Source organism: Saimiri boliviensis, chromosome 3, assembly GCF_048565385.1.
Source record: "Saimiri boliviensis isolate mSaiBol1 chromosome 3, mSaiBol1.pri, whole genome shotgun sequence".
Classification (NCBI taxonomy): Eukaryota; Metazoa; Chordata; class Mammalia; order Primates; family Cebidae; genus Saimiri; species Saimiri boliviensis.
In genome coordinates this window covers 90,800,173-90,819,839 of record NC_133451.1, presented here as the reverse complement: position 1 = coordinate 90,819,839, position 19,667 = coordinate 90,800,173, and the positions used below count along the sequence as shown (strand labels likewise).

At 34.3% G+C, this 19,667-nt stretch overlaps 1 protein-coding gene across 10 annotated transcripts in view; it reads left to right on the top strand.

Annotated features, from left to right (window-relative positions):
* The window catches only part of STPG2 (sperm tail PG-rich repeat containing 2), a 671,193-nt gene that overhangs the window by 49,325 nt on the left and 602,201 nt on the right, over window positions 1-19,667 (top strand). For all 10 annotated transcript variants that reach the window (XM_074396474.1, XM_074396472.1, XM_074396473.1 and 7 more), the window contains one exon: window positions 450-561. In XM_074396474.1, coding sequence (XP_074252575.1) covers window positions 450-561 — 112 coding nt within the window. The remainder of the gene's footprint in view (window positions 1-449; window positions 562-19,667) is intronic.

The window sequence follows — 19,667 nt, the reverse complement described above, 5'->3', positions numbered from 1 at the left end:
TTTTTGATATAGATAGCACAGGGCTGTTTTCCTTTTATTTTGGTAATAGTTGAAATACCAAGGGATTTGGAATTTAATGGTACATAGAATACACAGGAAACTTTTAAAAATTGATTTTAATTCCTTTGGATGTGTATAACAGAAAGGAAACTTTTTTTAGAGTTAGCTTTTTATTCAATTCATGATGTAAATACCAGATCTCCTTTTCTTTTTGTAATAATTATTCAAATAGGTTTATAATAATGTTCTGAATTGGAAAAAAGCATAACTAACCAAGAAAACAAATACATTTTACAAAATTTTGAACTTATTGGACTAATACACCTAGATGATCTTATTATCCCATACTTTAAAAGTGGGACATCTTGCTGTAGAAATAATTTCTTTGCTTACATAAACGTTTAGATTTCAAATTGAGAACTCTTAATTTCTGTTTGAATTTTCTAAAGGAAAAAGACATCATACTATGAAAATGTTAACATAAAGAGAGATCAACAACAAAATTATTGCTCATTTATCCCACGATTATATGAAGTAATAGTATTGCAGGCGAAAAAAAAGGTAAGTTGAAAAGTGGCTGTTGCATTTATTTTCCCCAGTTTTAAGATCATTGAATCCTGTTATCACAAGGTTACTATGCTCTTTGATCTAATATGCCTGATAGTTAATTGTCATTCAATGAATATTGTAGAAGGAACTGTATTTATTATCTCTGTCAAGTGGTTGTTGTCTCTGCTTAAAAACCTTCTTGTAAAGAACTCATGATTCCTAAGTTGATTTTTAAAATAATTTTTTTCTACCTAAGCATGCAAGGAAAATGAAACAAAGGGGTCGAACTCAAAAATCCCTGTGGATTTTCAAAAGCCAAATTTTACAACCCCTACAATATTACCATTTACTACCAGCTTTTTTCTGAGCCAGTCGGATGTAAGAGGCCTCTAACTTGATTAAATTCTGTGAAAACAAGGCTGTTAATTACAGGATAAAATCTCATCCTGGACCCAGTCCCATTTCTGTCTGAGGGACCAAAGGACACAAGTGAGTCCTTGCAGGTACCTTGCCTGTTCATTCAGCGCTCCTGGGGCTTGTTCAGAGGTCTACTTTGGACCCCTGCTTCTGACACCTTCTGTTAAAAGAAAAACTTCAGCCGAATTTAAAGGACTGTGATTGAGCAATGAATGATTTGCGAATTCGGCAGCCCATAAAATCACAGTAAATTCAGAGAGACTCCAGGGATGCCTTTTGGTCAGAATAAATTTGTAGACAAAAAAGGGAAATGATGTACAGAAATTTGAAGTGAGGTACAGAAACAACTGGATTGGTTACAGTTTGGTATTTGCCTTATTTGAACACAGTTTGAACACTCAGCAGAGTATGAGTGGTGGAAGTATGGCTGCTGGGATTGGCCAAGACTCAGCTATTGTTACAGGTGCATACTACCTTAGGTTTTCAGTCTTGTTTACCTATTAAGTTAGGTTGCAGTTGGTTCACAAGGACACATAGGGATGGGAGTACAGAGTCCTTCTCAGGCCATATTTAGTTTGCTTTAACAATAGTAATGCTAGATATCTTGAGGTGTTAGGGGAGTAGGTGGGAAAAGGTGTGACTGTTCTGAAGAGCTGAAGATTTGATAGCTTCTTGGTGTGTTCCCTTCTAGTGAGATCTAACACACAGTTTAAATTTGACTATACGTAAAGCTAATTTATCTCTAATTGCATATGTGCTTTGAAATACCTCATAAACAACTGTGAGTTTACCGAGAGCTTGTTCATCTGTTATTAAATGTGATGTGACTCTTTTCTTTTGAAAATCAGCTCTGTGAAAACAAGTCTGATAAAATAGGAATTTTTAAGTATCATAGAGAATTTATAATTAAAGCAGAAATGTGAAGGTATTATTAGTTTTGCATATTTAATATAATATCAAACTAATAAATGCTTGGCTTAAAATTGAAGATTTGTGCAATGACTTTTTCTATCACAGTATCTTAAAACTAGAGAAATAAAAATAAAAAGAATCACTTTTTATTTCTTTACCTTATTATAAGTAGTAAAAAGAATAAGAAATTAAATTGAATGAACTGGTTGAAATATAGGGGTTTTATTATATGTAGCATTTTCTTAGTGCTTTATTATCATAGCAAATATTTGTTCCTAAGGTGTAAAACATTTTCATTTAAGTTTTCAGCTGATGAAGGAAGATGGACCCTTCTTCATTCCCTAAATTCCAAATTTTTTGGCTTGTATAATGCTAAATCATAGTTTCCCATAATTATTTTGAAATGAAAACACAAAATTTTCCATTATTTTGTTATGTACACAACTAAATGCTGACACTGAGTGTGCATGTGTGCATATATGTGTGTATAGGCAAGCAAGTAAGAAAAGGCAGGGATGACTTAAAAGTGAATTTGGAATGCTGGAGAGGATGTGGAGAAATAGAAATGCTTTTACATTGTTGGTGGGAGTGTAAGTTAGTTCATCCATGTGGAAGACAGTTTGGTGATTCCTCAAAGATCTAGAAATAGAAATACCATTTGACCCAGCAATTCCATTACTGGGTATATACCCAAAGTATTATAAATCATTCTATTATAAAGACACATGCACATATATGTTTATTGTGGCACTGTTTACAATAGCAAAGACTTGGAACCAACCCAGATGCCCATCAATGATAGATGAATAAAGAAAATGTGGCACATATACACCATGGAATACTATGCAGCCATAAAAATAGATCAGTTCTTGTCCTTTGCAGGGACATGGATGAAGCTAGAAACTATCATTCTCAGCAAACTGACACAGGAACAGAAAACCAAACACCACATGTTCTCACATATAAGTAGGTGTTGAACAGTGAGAACACATGGACACAGGGAGGGAAACGTCACACATCAGGACTTTTCGGGGAGTGGGGCGGGGGTTAGGGGAGGGATAACATGGGTTGGGAGATTAGGGAGGGAAAACATTAGGAGAAATACCTAATGTAGATGGTAGGGGATGGATCCAGCAAGCCACCATGGCACGTGTATGCTTATATAACAAACCTGCATGTTCTGCACATGTACCCCAGAACTTAAAGTATAATAAAAATTTTAAAAATGTGAATTTAGATGACTGTGTCTCTGGCAGAGGTGGTAATCACAGAAAATACTCATTATGATGAGCAGACAATAAGTTCAGCTTTAGACAATTGAATTTGGAGAAAAATTACCAACAGATAGTAGAAATTTGAAAATAGAATTTGTAATACAAATTATGGGTAGAGATACTGATTTGGCAGTTATGAAGGTGATAATTGAAGCAATGAGATGGCTATAGAAGAGAATACAAATATGAGAAGAAATTTAAGAACAGATCCTGAAAGAACACAGATTTTGGGAGTGAGCCATGACAGAAAAGCTAAAGGAGAGATAATTAGTGAAGTAGGAAGTGAGTCAGGGAATTTAGATACAAGGACAGAGATTCAAAAAGGAAAAGTTATAGAAATATTTTTATAGAAAGATGGTCATGATAAATTAGTAAATAAAAAAGAAAATGCGTAATATGATGTTTATTACTATTAATAAATGTACATTTAATCATAGTAAAATATTTTTTATTATACTTTTAAGTTCTGGGGTACATGTACAAAACGTGCAGGTTTGTTGCATAGGTATACATGTGCATGGTGGTTTGCTGCATCCATCCCCCCATCATCAACGTTAGGTATTTCTCCTAATGCCATCCAAATATTTATATTGTTTAACTCAAAGTAGTGAAATTATGGGTGACTTTATCTTTTCTGCTAAGTTGAATTTTCTAATGTTTTATAACAAACATGTTATTTAAAAAGATAATAAAATTGCAATAACTTGTTAAAAGAAGAGATAATGGGTAAGAATGCAGACAAAGCAAGGCTTTATATTTAATTAATAAAAGATATTGAGAGAGTAAATATTTTAATTATTGTGAGTATTGAAAGAACAGTTTTGGTAGCAGATAAAAGTTAGATTCCATGGAATAAGAGAAATGGGGCCAGGCAATAGAAACATTGAATATGTAATATATATAATTATAATTATATGTGTTGTATATCATATTACATGTTAATATATTACATGATATATTCCATATTAATATACAATGTTATATTGTTACATATTATATTAATATATATTATATAATAATAATGTATATATTATAATATTCAAAGCTTCTGCCACCTTCTACCACCAGAACTTTGATGGCAAAGGGAAGAAGAAAAATCAGATGGTTGATTAAGAGGAGACTGAAGGATCCATTGGGAATACAGGAGCTACAGAAATGTATAGATGAGATAATTAATGTTGTATTGTTCAGGAGCAGATGATCAAAGGGATCGAAGGCATAAACAGCTAGTTTATATTAAAGAAGAACAGACATACCTCTTTTTTTGTTAAAAGGAAGAAAGAATGGATGATGAAATAGATCATGAATTAGAAAGCTTTTTCTGTAAAGGGGCAGATATTAAATGTTTAGAATTTGTGGGTTATATAATGTCTTTCACAACTACTCAACTGTTGTTGTAGCACAAAAGGAGCCATAGACAATATATAGATGAATAGTATTCCAGTAAAACTTTCATTTACAAAAGCAGACAGTAGCTGGATGTGGGTTATTGGCTATAGTTTGCAGATCCCTGAAAGACAGATATAGGATATGCAATAATTTTATTTAGATAACCTATGTTGTTTTGGTGATGTAATCAATGAGGTCCTTTTCAGAGGGTGAGGGAGGTACATGTTCAATAATTGAGAATAATGGAATATGCATCATAACATAAGGAATGTGACAAATAGTTAAATTGCGATAAATAAAATAGTTGCAGGTGAAGAAAAAGGTCCCATTTTATAGTGGTTAGCACAAGTTCATTATTGACAATATGAGGGCAAGAGTAGTTATGGATAAGCATCGCCAGAGGTTGGAGCTATAAATATGGCTAAGTGTCAAGGGTTTGAGAGAATCAGAATTTCCAAGGACAGTATGGCTAATCTTGGAATTAATGCTAAGTTGGGGGATAAAGAAATCATAAGGGGATTCATAGCTTCTAAGAACAGGGAGGAGTTGAGATTGAGAGATAAAAATGAGAGTCAACAGAAAGTAGGAAGGAGAGAGGGAATACAAGAGGTGAAAGGATAGGAGATTTTGGTCACTGAGGGTAATTGTTAGAGTTCAGTGTCATGGAGGAGAAATTGTTCCTAGTGACGACAAAATCTTGAGTGTTTTCTGTCTATAGGCAGCTGAATTGGAGATTAAATTTGTGATCAGGTGATAGGGAATTTTGTCAAAGGCTTTCTTTGTATCTATTGAGATAATCGTGGTTTTTGTCTTTGGTTCTATTTATGTGATGGATTACATTTATAGATTTGCATATATTGAACCAGCCTTGCATCCCTGGGATGAAGCCGACTTGATTGTGATGGATAAGCTTTTTAATGTGCTGTTGCATTTGGTTTGTCAGTATTTTATTGAAGATTTTTGCATTGATGTTCAATGGATATTGGCCTGAAGTTTTCTTTTTTAGTTGCTTCTCTGCCAGGTTTTAGTGTCAGGATGATGTTGGTCTTATAAAATGATTTGGGAAGGATTCCCTCTTCTTGGATTGTTTGGAATAGTTTCAGAAGGAATGGTATCAGCTTCTCTTTGTATGTGTGGTAGAATTTGGCTGTGAACCCATCTACACCTGGATTTTTTTTGGTTGGTAGGCTGTTAATTGCTGCCTCAACGTCAGACCTTGTTATTGGTCTATTCAGGTTTTAAACTTTAGGAGGGTATGAGTGTCTTTTACTAATTTTCGGTTTGGTTTGCTCTTGCCTTTCTAGTTCTTGAAGATGCATCATTAGATTCATTATCTGAAAATTTTCTACTTTTTGGCATAGGTGCTTATTGCTATAAACTTTCCTCTTATTAATGATTTTGCTGTGTCTCATAGGTTTTGGTATATTGTATTTCCACTATCATTTGTTTCAAGATTTTGTTTTTCTTTTTTTTTCTTTTTTTTGAGATAGGGTCTCCCTTCTGTTACCCAGGCTGGAATGCAGTGGCTCATTGCAGCCTCAACTTTCTGGGCTCAAGTGATCCTCCCACTTCAGCTTCCTGAGTAGCTGGGACTACAGGTATGTGCCGCTATACCTAACTGTTTTTGTATTTTTGTAGAGACGAGGTCTCCCATGTTGCCCAGGTTGGTTTTAAACTTCTGGGCTCAAGCAATTCTCCCACGTTGTCCTCCCAAAGTGCTTGGCCTCCCAAAGTGATGGCCTCCCAAAGTGCTGAGCCACCATACCTGGCCCATTTTAAGACATTTTTACACTTTCTTCTTAATTTCTTCATTTATCTACTGGTCATTCAGGAGCATACTGTTTAATTTCCATGTATTTGTATAGTTTCCAAAATTTCTCTTGTTATTTCTAGTTTTATTCCATTGTGGTCAGAGAAGATATTTGAAATGATTTCATTTTTTGAATTTTTAAAGACTTTGTGCATATAGTCTATTCTTGAGAATGATCTATGTGCTGAGGGGAAGAATGTATATTCTGCAGCCACTGAGTGAAATGTTCTATAAATATCTCTGGGTCCATTTATTCTATAGTGCAGATTAAGTTTGATGTTTCTTTGTTGAATTTCTTTTTAGGAGATCTGTCCAATGCTGAAAGTGGGGTGTTGAAGATTCCAACTATTATTGTATTAGGGTCTATCTTTTCTTTAACTCTTATAATATTCTCTTTATATATCTGTGTTCTCCTTTGTTGGGTGCATATCTATTTATAGTCTTTTTATCTTCTTGCTAAATTGACCCCTTTTTCATTATATAATGACCTTCTTTGTCTCTTCTCACAGTTTTTGTTTTGGGATTCATGTTGACCAAGAGAAGCATAGCTACTCTTGCTCTTTTTGGTTTTTATTTTTTTTATTACATTCAATGTTATTATTGATAAGTAAGGACTGACTTCTGCCATTTTGTTATTTGTTTTCTTGCTGTTTGTGGTCTTCTCTTCCTTTTTTCATTCCTTCCTGTCTTCCTTTTAGTGGAAGTAATTTTCTCTGGTGGAGTGCTTTAATATTTTTTGCTTATATGTTGTATTTTTTTTGACTTTAGGCTACTATGAACCTTGCAAATACTATCTTATAATCCATTATTTTAAACTGATGTAGCACTGATTACATAAGCAAAGAACAGAAAGAAACTAAGAAAAACTCTACACTTTAACTTCATCCTCTGTTTTTTTTTTTTAACTTTTGTTGTTTTTCCTTATGTCCTATTGTACTATCTATGTCTTGAAAAGTTGTTGTAATTGTTATTTTTGATTGGTTCATCATTTGTTCTTTATGCTAAGTCAAGTATAAGCTTAATATAATAAGCATAAACAACTATATACTTAGTTAAGTATAACACTGTAATTTAGTGTTTAGGAACTTATGTTCTATTCTACTGTGGCTAAGCTATAGTATAATAGCTATATACTCAAACTATAATATAAAGTCCTTCTTGATCTTCACTCCCCTTTCCACAGTAGAGGAGACTCTCCCTGTGTCCACTACCGTGGGGTGGGGGCTTCTGCTAGGTCACAGCCAATGTTCACTTAAAGCCTTCTGTCAGCTTGTGATGAATGCAGCCTGGCCTGGAACTTACCCTTCAGGTCAGTGGGCTCCCCTCTGGCCCAAGGCAGGTCCAGAAAATGCTGTCCAAGAGCCTAGACCTGGACTTGGTGACCCCAAAAGCCTGCTTGTTACTCCTCTCCCCTGTGCTCAAGTTGGTATCTATGGTGCAAGACAAAGTTTTCTTTGCTTTTCCCTCTCCTTTTTTTTTTTTTTTTTTTAAATACAAAAACAAAAACAACAACAACAGAATGAGTCTTTCACTGTAGCCACCACAGCTGGGAATGTGCTGGGTTATCACTGAAGCCAGCACATTTCAGAACCCAAGGCACATGGCAAACTCCTTAGTTATCACTGCTGGTTATTCAGGGCCCAAGGGCTCTTTAGTCAGCAGGTGATGAATCATGCCAAGAATGGGTCCTTTGTTTCAAGGCAGCAGGTTCCCATTTGGCCCAGGGTGTGCCTAGAAATGTCATTCAGGAGCTAGGGCCTGGAATGGGTGCTTAACAACTTTGTTGAGTATCCTATCCAGACAAAGTCCTCTTTACTCTCCTTAAGCAGAAGGAAGGAGTCACTTCCTTTTTTTTGCTCACTACAACCTCCATCTCCCAGGTTCAAGCAATTCTCCTGCCTCAGCCTCTCGAGTAGCTTGGACTACAGGTGCATGCCACCATGCCCGGCTAATTTTTTGTAATTTTAGTAGAGGTGGGGTTTCACCATGTTAGCCAGGATGGTCTTGAACTCTTAACCTCGTGATCTGCCTGCCTTAGCCTCCCAACGTGCTGGGATTACAGGTGTGAGCCACCGTACCCGGCCAGCCAGGAGTCACTTTCACTTTCATTGCCGCAAGCAGCACTGCCTGGAATTGTGTGGGACATGGCACAAGCACTCCTTTAGCTGCACCAGTTGGTGTCTCCCTAGGTCCTGTGCTACTTTAGTTCCTGGCTCTAAACCCAGTCTACTACTATGAGTTGCCTGAAAATTGTAGTCCTTATGTTCTAGACTCTCTTTCAAGTTTATCTAGGACCCCAGAGCACTTCACTCCATGGGTCAAGGCTTCCTGAGAAACTCTAGTTCCAACCACTGGGATGGGTGATTCCCTTCTGGCTAGTGCTAGTCCAAATGCTCCTTCTATGCAGGGGGGCTGGCTGAGCTCAGCATGGCTTTATTCTCCGCTCTAATAGGGTTGCACCAAGTTCAATGTAAAGTCCCGCAGTTTCTGTGCTTTGCCTCCCCAAAATGTACCGATTCTCTCTCTGTACTTCACGGCCACAGCGAGGGGATGGGGAAGGGGTGACATCCATGATTCAAGACTATATCCCCTGCCTTCCTTAACGCCTCTTTCAGCGTTGTGAAGTCAAAAATCAGGTACTGTGATTGACGTTTGCGATGGTGCTTTTCTTTGTGTAGATAGTTGTTAAAATTTTGTGTTCCAGTAGGAGGGATGAATGTTATAGGCGTCTATTCTGTCATCTTGCTCCCTAGCCTATAGTATCTTTGGATTTAAGCATTTTCTGATATTGCAACAGGATATGTAATAATATGAATATAATATTTTAATGGACGTGAATTTTTCATTTATCATAATTGTCCTTGAATTTACTTAATTCGTACATGTAGTGTTGTTTTAATATGTCTTTTGAATACTGATAGCACTATAATTTACTGAGAATTTCTGTTAAAAAACACAAATGTTAACTTTTATGCAGTCTGAATGGTCCACTCTGGAATATGTCTTGACTTTGGCAATGAAATTTTTATTTTAGTATCTTTTTTAATATTAATAAAGTCTTTAAGAGAAATCTTTACTATGCAAAAACATTTAGTAATTGTTTCTATTGAAGTTCTTTAATTTGGTAATACAAAATATATAAAGTTGCTGTATTAGCTTCATATTAGTTCAAATAACTGAGTACAATTTCACTAGGTGGCGCCAATACTTTGGATCTTTATTGACATAACACCTTACTTATTCATTTAGTCATTCATTTCTCATATTCATTAAAACAAATGACTAAAAGTTATGTGGCAAGATATGAAAATTTGCCTTGAAGTTCATTTGAGCAAATCCTAAATTGGAAATTTTAGTTCTTCTGGCGGTTTTCCCAAATGAAAATACCTTGGAACTATTTAAAAATGTCATTTAAATTCTGGTTGTGAACTGTTATTTCTATTCAGCTGTATAAATTTATCAAAATTATTAAACTTTTAAAAGTTAAATTAAAAGTTGTTATTTAAAAACTAGGTTATTCTCTGGATTAGTATAAGGTTACATAAAAATAATTTACTAATATTATAGATCTTAAATAGAAAGTTTTAGTTTCAAATAAGTAAAATTATGCTAAACAGGTTAATAATAAGGACAAGAAAGGCATAAATAATTTAAAACTATTTGTGTTTTTTTTGTTTTCTTCAGTGGGTGGATTCTTCCATCATTTGTGATGTAAACATTTTTACCTTCTTCCTTATCATTGCTAGTCTTTAATATTTATTAAATTATATGATTGCTTGGCTTTATAACAGGCACTCAATTTATTATGCTTAGTAATATGTGGTAGTGGCCTTGGTTTTGAGGGTAAATAGAGACTTAAGAAGACTCGTACACAATTAAACATGCTTTTCCCTCCAAACCTTAATTAGTTGTCGTGTTACAGTTACTGTATTCTAAATTCTGATTGTCGCTTTTCCTGTTTTCTAAGAAATGTTTTTCATTTTTAAGTTACGGTTTTAAAGAAGTGAAAAATGTATGAATAAAGATGGAAGGAAAGGATTGAATTACTAAAAGATAAATGGGCAAAATTGTATGTGAGAGAAGGAGTGAGGAAGAGTATTTAGTTATTGCTTAAACAATGATTCAGTATCTTTTGGGAGAGCACCTGATGTATTTAAGTCTTATTGTAAAATAGTGTGTACTACAATGAGTAAGTTTTACATACCAAAGTCATATTTATGGTAAAATGTTAAGATCTGTATAAAATAAATGAAATATTTTGTATTATATAGGCATAAGTGTCTTGAAGGCAGTCAGAAAATTGAAAAGGATCTCAACTGGAGATTTAGGAACTAGATTTTGCATTAAATTACATAATATACAGGGATTAAGGACTTAATCTGGAATATGTAATGGTAAGTGGAAGAAGGGGGACCTAAGAAAGAAAGAAAGAAGAGGATTAAAAGTGGCAGGATTAATAGATGACACAAACAAATGGAGACACATCCCATGCTCATGGATGAGAAGAATCAACATTTTGAAAATGACCATGCTGCCCAAAGCAATCTACTGATTCAATGCAATTCCCATCAAAATGCCATCATCATTCCTCAGAGAACTAGGGTAAACAATTCTGAAATTCATATGGAACAAAAAAAGAGCCTGCATAGCCAAAGGAATACTAAGCAAAAAGAACAAATCTGGAAGCATTGCATTATGAGACTTCAAATTATACTATATGACTATAGGTACCAAAAACACAAGGTACCAGTAAAAAAAAATAGGCACACAGACCAATGAAACAGAATAGAGAACCCAGAAATAAAGCCAGATATTTACAGCCAACTAAGTAATCTTTGACAAAGCATACAAAAACATAAATTGGGAAAAGGACAGTCCATTCAATAAATGGTGCTGGGAAAACTGGCAAGCCACATGTAGAAGAATGAAATTGGATCTCCATTTCTCACCTTATACAAAAGTCAACTCAAGATGTATCAGACTTAAATCTAAGACCCGAAACCATAAAAGTTCTAGGAGATAACATCAGAAAAACTGTTCTGGACAATGGCTTAGGCAAATAATTCATGACTAAGACCCCAAAATCAAATGCAACAAAAACAAAGATAAAATGGGGACCTAATTAAAAAGTTTCTACACAGCAAAAGAAATAATCAGCAGAGTAAACAGAAAACCCACAGAGTGTGAGAAAATATTCAGAAACTATGCATCTGACAAAGGATGAGTATCCAGAATTATAAGGAAGTCAAAAAATCAGCAAGAAAAAAGTAAATGCTACCATGAAAATGGGGGCAAAGGACATAAATAGACATTTATCAAAACAAGATAGACAACCACCAAACATATGAAAAAAGGCACATCACTAATTATAGGGGAAATACAAATTAAAACCACAATGAGATACCACCTGACTCTAGCAAGAATGACCATAATTAGAAAGTCAAAAAACAATAGATGTTGGTGTGGATGTAGTGAAAAACGAACACTTTTTTTACCGCTGGTGGGAATGTAAATTAGTACAACCATTGTGGGAAACAGTATGGAGATTCTTTAAAGAGCTAAAAGCAGAACTGCCATTCAATGCAGCTATCCACTACTGTGGATAAGAAGGAAAAGAAGTCATTATATTAAAAAAAATACACATGCATGTTTTTAGCAGCATAGTTCACAATTGCAAAGATGTGGGACCAACCTAAGTGCCCAACAGCCAATGATAGGACAAAGAAAATGTGATATATATACACCATGGAATACTACACAGCCACAAAAAGAAACAAAATAATGTATTTTGCAGCAACCTACGTGGGGCTGGAGACCGTTATTCATGTGAAGTAACTCAGGAATGGAAAATCAAATATTGTATGTTTCCCACTTATAAGTGAGAGCTGAGCCATGAGCATGTAAAGGCATAAGAATAATATAATGGACTCTGGGGACTCAGAGGGTAAGGTTTGGAGAGGAGTCATGGATAAAGACTACCTGCTGGGTACATACACTGCCTGGGTAATGGGTGCACCAAAATCTTAGAAATCATCACTAAAGAACTTATTAATGTGCTATTTGTACAAATAAACCTGAGGCAGGAAAAAAAAAGAACTTATTAATGTAAACAAAATAATCTGTACTTCAAAAACTATTACATGGCAGGATTAGAATGAAGAAGGAGTAATCTAACATGAGCCAAAGGAGAATTGAATAACAAGAGAGTTGTTACTCCTGTTTTATGTTATCAATACCTTGGGTTAGTTAATAAAAGTGGGAACCAGAAGAATCCAATGAACTTTGCAGAATTTTGAGATCATTGGTTACTTAGGCACAGCACTGGACTAGGTTGAATACAACAGATAGCAAAGAATGGACGGATGGAAGAGGAGAAATGGATGGAAGAATAGATGGATGGTGGACAAGAGAATCCTATGGATACAGATGGCTCTCTCTTTCAGAGAGCTTGCCTCAAATGGAAGGCAGAGAATAAGCTCTTGAGTGGCTAGAGGTTTTTTTTTTTTTTTTTTTTTTTTTTTTTTTTTTTTTTTTTTTAAACCCCGCCAAAGGAGAGATTTTATAGTTCTTACCAGTATAATTTTCTACATGTATTATTTACCTTTTGCTAATTTGGGAATACTGCCACAAGAAAATCCAGGTTTATGATTTTAAATAACTTGATAATAATTAAATTATTACTTCAATTCAAGAAGCGTTTATTGAAATGAGTGTTTTGTTCAGCATTATAGTTGTATTAGGGTTTTTTAGAAGTTAAAAAGAAACTTGGTTTTTGTTTGTCCCCTAATTGGAGACATGCATTGCATACAGGCAACAATTAGAGAAAATACATCGTATCTCCCCTGAACATTTGGTGAATGAATGAATGAATGACATGAATCTCTTAAGGATTAAATAAAGCATATATATATAAAATACAGAGCTGTATTGAATGAGATAGGCTTTAGTCAGAGAATACTTCTTATAATGAAATACTAAGCTATTGTAATCTGACCCTTAATTGCCTCCCCAATCTTGTTTCACAGTTTTTCTGTATGCATCCTAGACTGTAGTCATAGTGAATTACCTTCAGTTTCCTGAACTTAGCATTATTTCCCTCATACCATCACTTTCCTTCTGCATAAGCCAGTCTTTGCCCTCAAATGCCCCCTTTCTTGTCAGGTGGCTGATTCCTGTTCATTCTCTGAGATTCAACTGCTGGTATTCTACATATATTCTAGTCATGGCATTTATGATGTTATATTATCACAGTCTATTTCTATATCTGTTTCTGCCACTAGATGATTCCATTCTTGGCGTCAGGGGTTAGGGCTTATTAATTTTAAATCCCAAACATGAGATGGATTAAAATAATTATTGAATTAAGGAATAAAATTACATTGATCTGACTTTTAAAGGAATTATTGGATTGATAGAGATAGTGGATGAGGGCATTTTGAGTACAAGTAGAAAACATAACGTGTAGCTGGCAGACTAATATGATCGGCTAATGAGACTGTCTCGGTGAGTACTGAGAACCCTGATTAAAGAAATAATGGACGACTTTTAATAGAAGCTGGAAATGTATAGATTCTATATAAATTATATTAGTCATTCTTAAGAAGGAAAACGTGGAGTTTTTCAGGTTATTTATTCTCATAGTTGTTCATTTTACAGAACTCTCATTGTTCCAATCTAATGAATTCTTGAAAAAATGTTGGAGAGCATATATTTGGGTAGCAGGAACCTATATTCTGTTCTATTAAATGAGAGGATAAAATATCCAGCCCATGCAAAATTCTAGGTTGATTCCTTAAGTAAAACATTCTTATGTATCTGTATAACAATCACCCAAGGATTTCTGAAAGCTATTTAAGACATGTTATTTAATTTTCTTGAAAATATTTATTGAGCTCATTAGCATGTTTGTGTGCTGTTGACAGTCTACTGTTCTTTATCAGATATTGTTTTGTAATTTGCAAAAATCATTCTGTAATGTAAGCAAACAACACAATAGTACTATAGAGTGTAAAAGCATCTAAATTGTTTAGGTTGGTTGTATCCTTAGCCATGTAGCAGACTAATAAAGTGCTAAACGTGGGGAGCAGGGAAGGAATGGGAGAAGGAAGAAATATGATGAGATGATTGCAATAATATGCTGTACTTTAAACAAAACTAGGGGCAATATCATCAGGACAACCGTTGAGATAAGATTGCAGACTACTTGATATCCCCTCCTTAGATTTGTGTAGAGCATTTTTTTTTTTTTTTTTTTTTTTGCTGGTATGCATCTGTAGATTCATTATAGCAGGTTTCTATTTGTATATTAAATTTTGGATAAGATGTTTGGAAAATCATTATTTAAATATTTGGATTCAGGTAGTGAGAATGTAGATAGTGATGGAGACCTATATTTAATTATTTTCTTTTAAACATCAAATGATTTTTTTTTTTGTGGAGTCACAGGTTTTAAAAATTTGCTAAATCCTTTTATATGTACATTTATATGTATAAAGCAGAGAGTGCTTTCTTGTTATTGTGTATTTAAAAAATATTTTTCTTTCTTTTTTGATTTAAAGTCATCAGCACTGAAAAACTATAGCATGGAATTTATGGAAGTCAGATTTTGGTTTGAGTTCTGCTCTAATGTTACCTAGCTGTGGGCCATTAGGCAAATTACTTTTTATAATACTCTTCTGTAAAATAAGCATTATCTTATAGCTTGTGAGAATTAATTTCAACCAATGCAGATATATATAGTGATAAATGCTTACTACTTTATTCAATAATTTTTATTTTCTGTAATTTTGAAAATATAGCAAGTTTAAATTCATGGTATGTATAATACTTTTGGATTGTACTCCACTGATATGCATTCATTTAACTTAACTTAGTCAAGGGGATACATTTAAACTCTTTCAGTTTTAAATTTTTTTTGGTGTTTATCTGAGCCATTGCCTACCTTGACACAAAACTATTTCCTCTTTATACTGGAACAAAATATTTATAAAAGGAACATGAGGACTGTGATAGCTATTGTTTAGGCTTGATCAATATGAATGGATGTGATAATTTTAATACTCTTGAAGAACCCATATTATAGACTCATTTCTTTGGATTTCGTTTTTTTTTTTTTTTTTTTTTTTTTTGAGACGGAGTTCCGCTCTTGTTACCCAGGCTGGAGTGCAATGGCGCGATCTCGGCTCACCGCAACCTCCGCCTCCTGGGTTCAGGCAATTCTCCTGCCTCAGCCTCCTGAGTAGCTGGGATTACAGGCACGCGCCACCATGCCCAGCTAATTTTTTGTATTTTTAGTAGAGACGGGGTTTCACCATGTTGACCAGGATGGTCTCGATCTCTCGACCTCGTGATCCACCCGCCTCGGCCTCCCAAAGTGCTGGGATTACAGGCTTGAGCCACCGCGCCCGGCCTGGATTTCGTTTTTTTAAAATTTTTATTTTATTGCACTTTAGGTTCTGGGGTACATGAGCAGAACATGCAGGATTGTTGCATAGTTACATACATGGCAATGTGGTTTGCTGCCTCCATCCCTGTCACCTATATCTGTCATTTCTCCCTATGTTATCCCTCCCCAATTCCCTATTCCCTGCTCTCCCTCCCCTAGTCACCCCACAGACCCCAGTATGTGATGCTCCCCTCCCTGTCACCATGTGTTCTCATTGTTCAGCACCCACCTATGAGTGAAAACATATGGTGTTTGATTTTCTGTTCTTGTGTCAGTTTGCTGAGAATGATGGTTTCCAGATTCATCCATGTCCCTACAAAGGACACGAACTCATCATTTTTTATGGCTGCATAATATTCCATGGTGTATATATGCCACATTTTCCTTGTCCAGTCTATCATTGATGGGCATTTGGGCTGGTTCCAGGTCTTTGCTATGGTAAACAGTGTTGCAGTGAACGTACGTGTGCATGTGTCCTAATAATAGAACAATTTATAATCCTTTGGATATATACCCAGTAATGAGGATTCCTTTTTTAATGTAATGAAATAACATATTATGATTGCTTAGAAAAAAGCTACCAGAACTAATAAGTGAGTATAGGAAGATCATACAATACACGGTTAAAATAGAAAAATAAATTGATTTCGGTATTCCAGTAACTAAAAAATAAAAACACCATTTAAAGTAGCACTTCAAAACATAAAATACTTAGAAATAAATTTTTCAAAATGTGAACAATACCTATACAGTAAAAGTATAAAACGTTGCTGAGAGGATTCTGAAAAGGCCTAAAAAAGTTGAGATATATGCAACATGTTTATGGATTGAAAGATGCAATGTTTTAAGATGTCAATTATTTCCACATTGATCTATGGATTTAATGTAAGAGTATCAACCCAATCAAATTCCTAGCAGAAGTTTTTGTAGAAATAAACTGATGATAATATTTATATGAAAAGGTGGCACGTTTACTACTTGATTTCAAGATTTATAATGAATCAGATAATCCAGACAGTGTGTTATTAGTATTAGAATAAATATATAGACAGTAAAGGTTAGTGAGTCAAGAAATAGATGCACACATACAGGTTAATTGATTTTTGACAGAAGTACCAAAATAATTCAAAGGGGATGGAAAGTCTTTTCAATAAATGGTGCCAGAACAACTGAATATTCAAACAAAACAAAACAAAACCTTAAAACGCACTTCATGCCATACAAAAAATTAATTCAAAATGTGTCATAGATATATGCAACTTTTGAAAGAAAAAATATTGGAGAAAATCTGTACAATTTTGGAGTAAGAAGATGTTATTTAGATAGGGCTCAAAAAGCATGAACCATAAAAGGACAAAATAGATAAAATGGACTTTATCAAAATTGAATACTTATGCTCATTGAATCATTGTTAAGATAATGAAAAGTCTAGCTAAGACTGGGAGAGAATATTGTAACATATCTATCTGACAAAATAATCATATCTAGAATAATAAATCTTACAACTCAATATGAAGACTAAGAACTCATTAAAAATGGGCAAAATATTTGAACTGTTACTTTATAAAAGAAGACATAAGAATGGCAAATAAGCACAATAAAAGTTGCTCTAAACCATTTGTCATTAGGACCATATAAACAAAAATGACAATGACATACTAAGACACCCCATTTAAATAGCTAAAGTAAAAGAGACTGGAAGCATCAAATGCTCATAGCAATATGTAGCAACTAGAACTCTTCGTACATCCCTTATAGGAATGTAAAACAATAAACTAACTCTGGAAATATTTGGACAATTTTTTATAAAGTTAAAATATACATACTGTGTGGTACCACAATTTCGCTCCTCAATATTTATGTAACAGAAATGAAAATATATGTTCACTACTTATACAGATATTTTCATGGAAGCTTTATTTGTTATTATATTTGACTATATTTGTTATTATATTTGATTATTTCCCCAAACTGAAAACAACCCAAATGCTAATCAGTAGAGGAATGGACAAACAAGTTGTGGGATATTCATACAATGTAATACTATTTAGCACTATAAAGAACTGCATATAGAATGGCTCATTCATAAAATCATATGGCAAATCTCAAAAATATATTCTTGAGCAAAATAAATCAGACATTAAAAATACCATATGATTTCGTTCATATAAAACTCTTAAAAAAAAGACAAATCATAACAGAAAACAGGGCAGGCACAATAGTTCATGTCTGTAATCCAGTGCTTTGGGAGGCTGAGGCAGGAGGATTGCTTGAGCCCAGGAGTTCAAGACCTGTCCTCTGCAAAAAAAAAAAAAAAAAGAAAATGCTAGGTGAGGTGGCTTATGCTTGTAATTTCAGCTGCTTGGGAGGCTGAGATGGGAGGATTTCTTGAGCCACCCAAATGTTGGAGGCTGCAGTGAGCTGTGCTCATGCCACTGTATGCCAGTCTGGGCAATAAAGTAAGATTGTCTTAAAAACAAAAAAGAAAAAAGATTAGCTGTGGAAGAATTGTCTGAGAATTGGTACAAGGAAACTTTTGAGGTGATATTATTATTCTATATCTTCATTATGGTGATGGTAATAGAAGTTACGGATCTGTCAAAGCTCAGTATATTGTTTGCAAATTACATTTGTGCTGTATGTGTATTGTATGATATAAATAGCTTACTAGAATGTAAATGGTGAGAAGGCATAAATTTTTGTTTTTCATATTTTGTTCCCTGTGGTATTCCCTCTTCCTAGAATAGTCCAATATTAACGGAATTGTATATTTGAAGAATGAATTAATAAATCTGATAGAAATTTGAGTTGGATAACATAAACACTTGCTTTTTTGCACTGTTTTTATACAGTCTTTTTCGCTTGTCAATCTTGGGTATTTTCCCTATTAAAATTATGTTTTCATATTTTCCAATAATTTCTATGTATAAGAGGGTTAAGCTCTACCAAAGATTTGCTTGGGCTATTTACACTAAAGGGAAATTTATGTAAATGGGACATTCCAATTATTTGGAAATGATTAATTTTGATATACCTAAATTTTTATTTAATAATGCATTTCAAAGTTATCTTTTCATCAGAATTTAAATTCACAGAAGATTTACTATTTATTTTTTAAGATTTTAGAGTTTAAGAACCATTTTTACATATGTTCAGTTTCTGAGATGGCATTTACTAAGGTCTTGAGAGAAGGCCAGTGGAAGTGGGATGAAGGAGAAGAAGTGGTGAAGGAGAAGAATGATACAGGATGATATTGGGATGTATGTAGAGGCCAAAATACGGCTTTATAGGTCTTGATAAGAAGTTTTGATCTTATTCTTAGGACAATAAAGGGTTTTATATAGAAGAGAAACATGATATTTATGCTAAACGGACACTAGAGTGGAGAGATTGAGAGTAGAATATGATGGCAATAGGGGCAATACAGATGGAGTAGATTTATTTAGAATACAATTTGGATTGTGGTAGAAGGGCTTTGTGGGCTAGTGTAAGAGCTTTGTGAAAGAAATGTAAGGGCTTTGTGCTGTATTGGCAAAAGTAGTCAGTAAAGAGCTTATCAAGAGAGTGGCATGATTAGGTTTGTTATTTAGGAGATGTTTGATATATTAAGAGTGGACCTGCACATGGACAGATGGGAAGAAAAGCGACCAGGTACAAATTTCTTTAATAGTCCAGATAAGAAATGCTGCAGCTCTGGGTCTCCTGTCTGTGGCAGTAGCTTTCTCATACTTTCTTTAAAATAAATAAGGTCTTGAGGTACTCCATCTGTGTAGAGGTTACAAAGTGTGGTTGAACTAAACAGATGTATCCTGGTTTGAGTGCTGTGATAAGGTGGGTGTCTCTTAATATAGGAAGTGGGTTCAAAATAAAG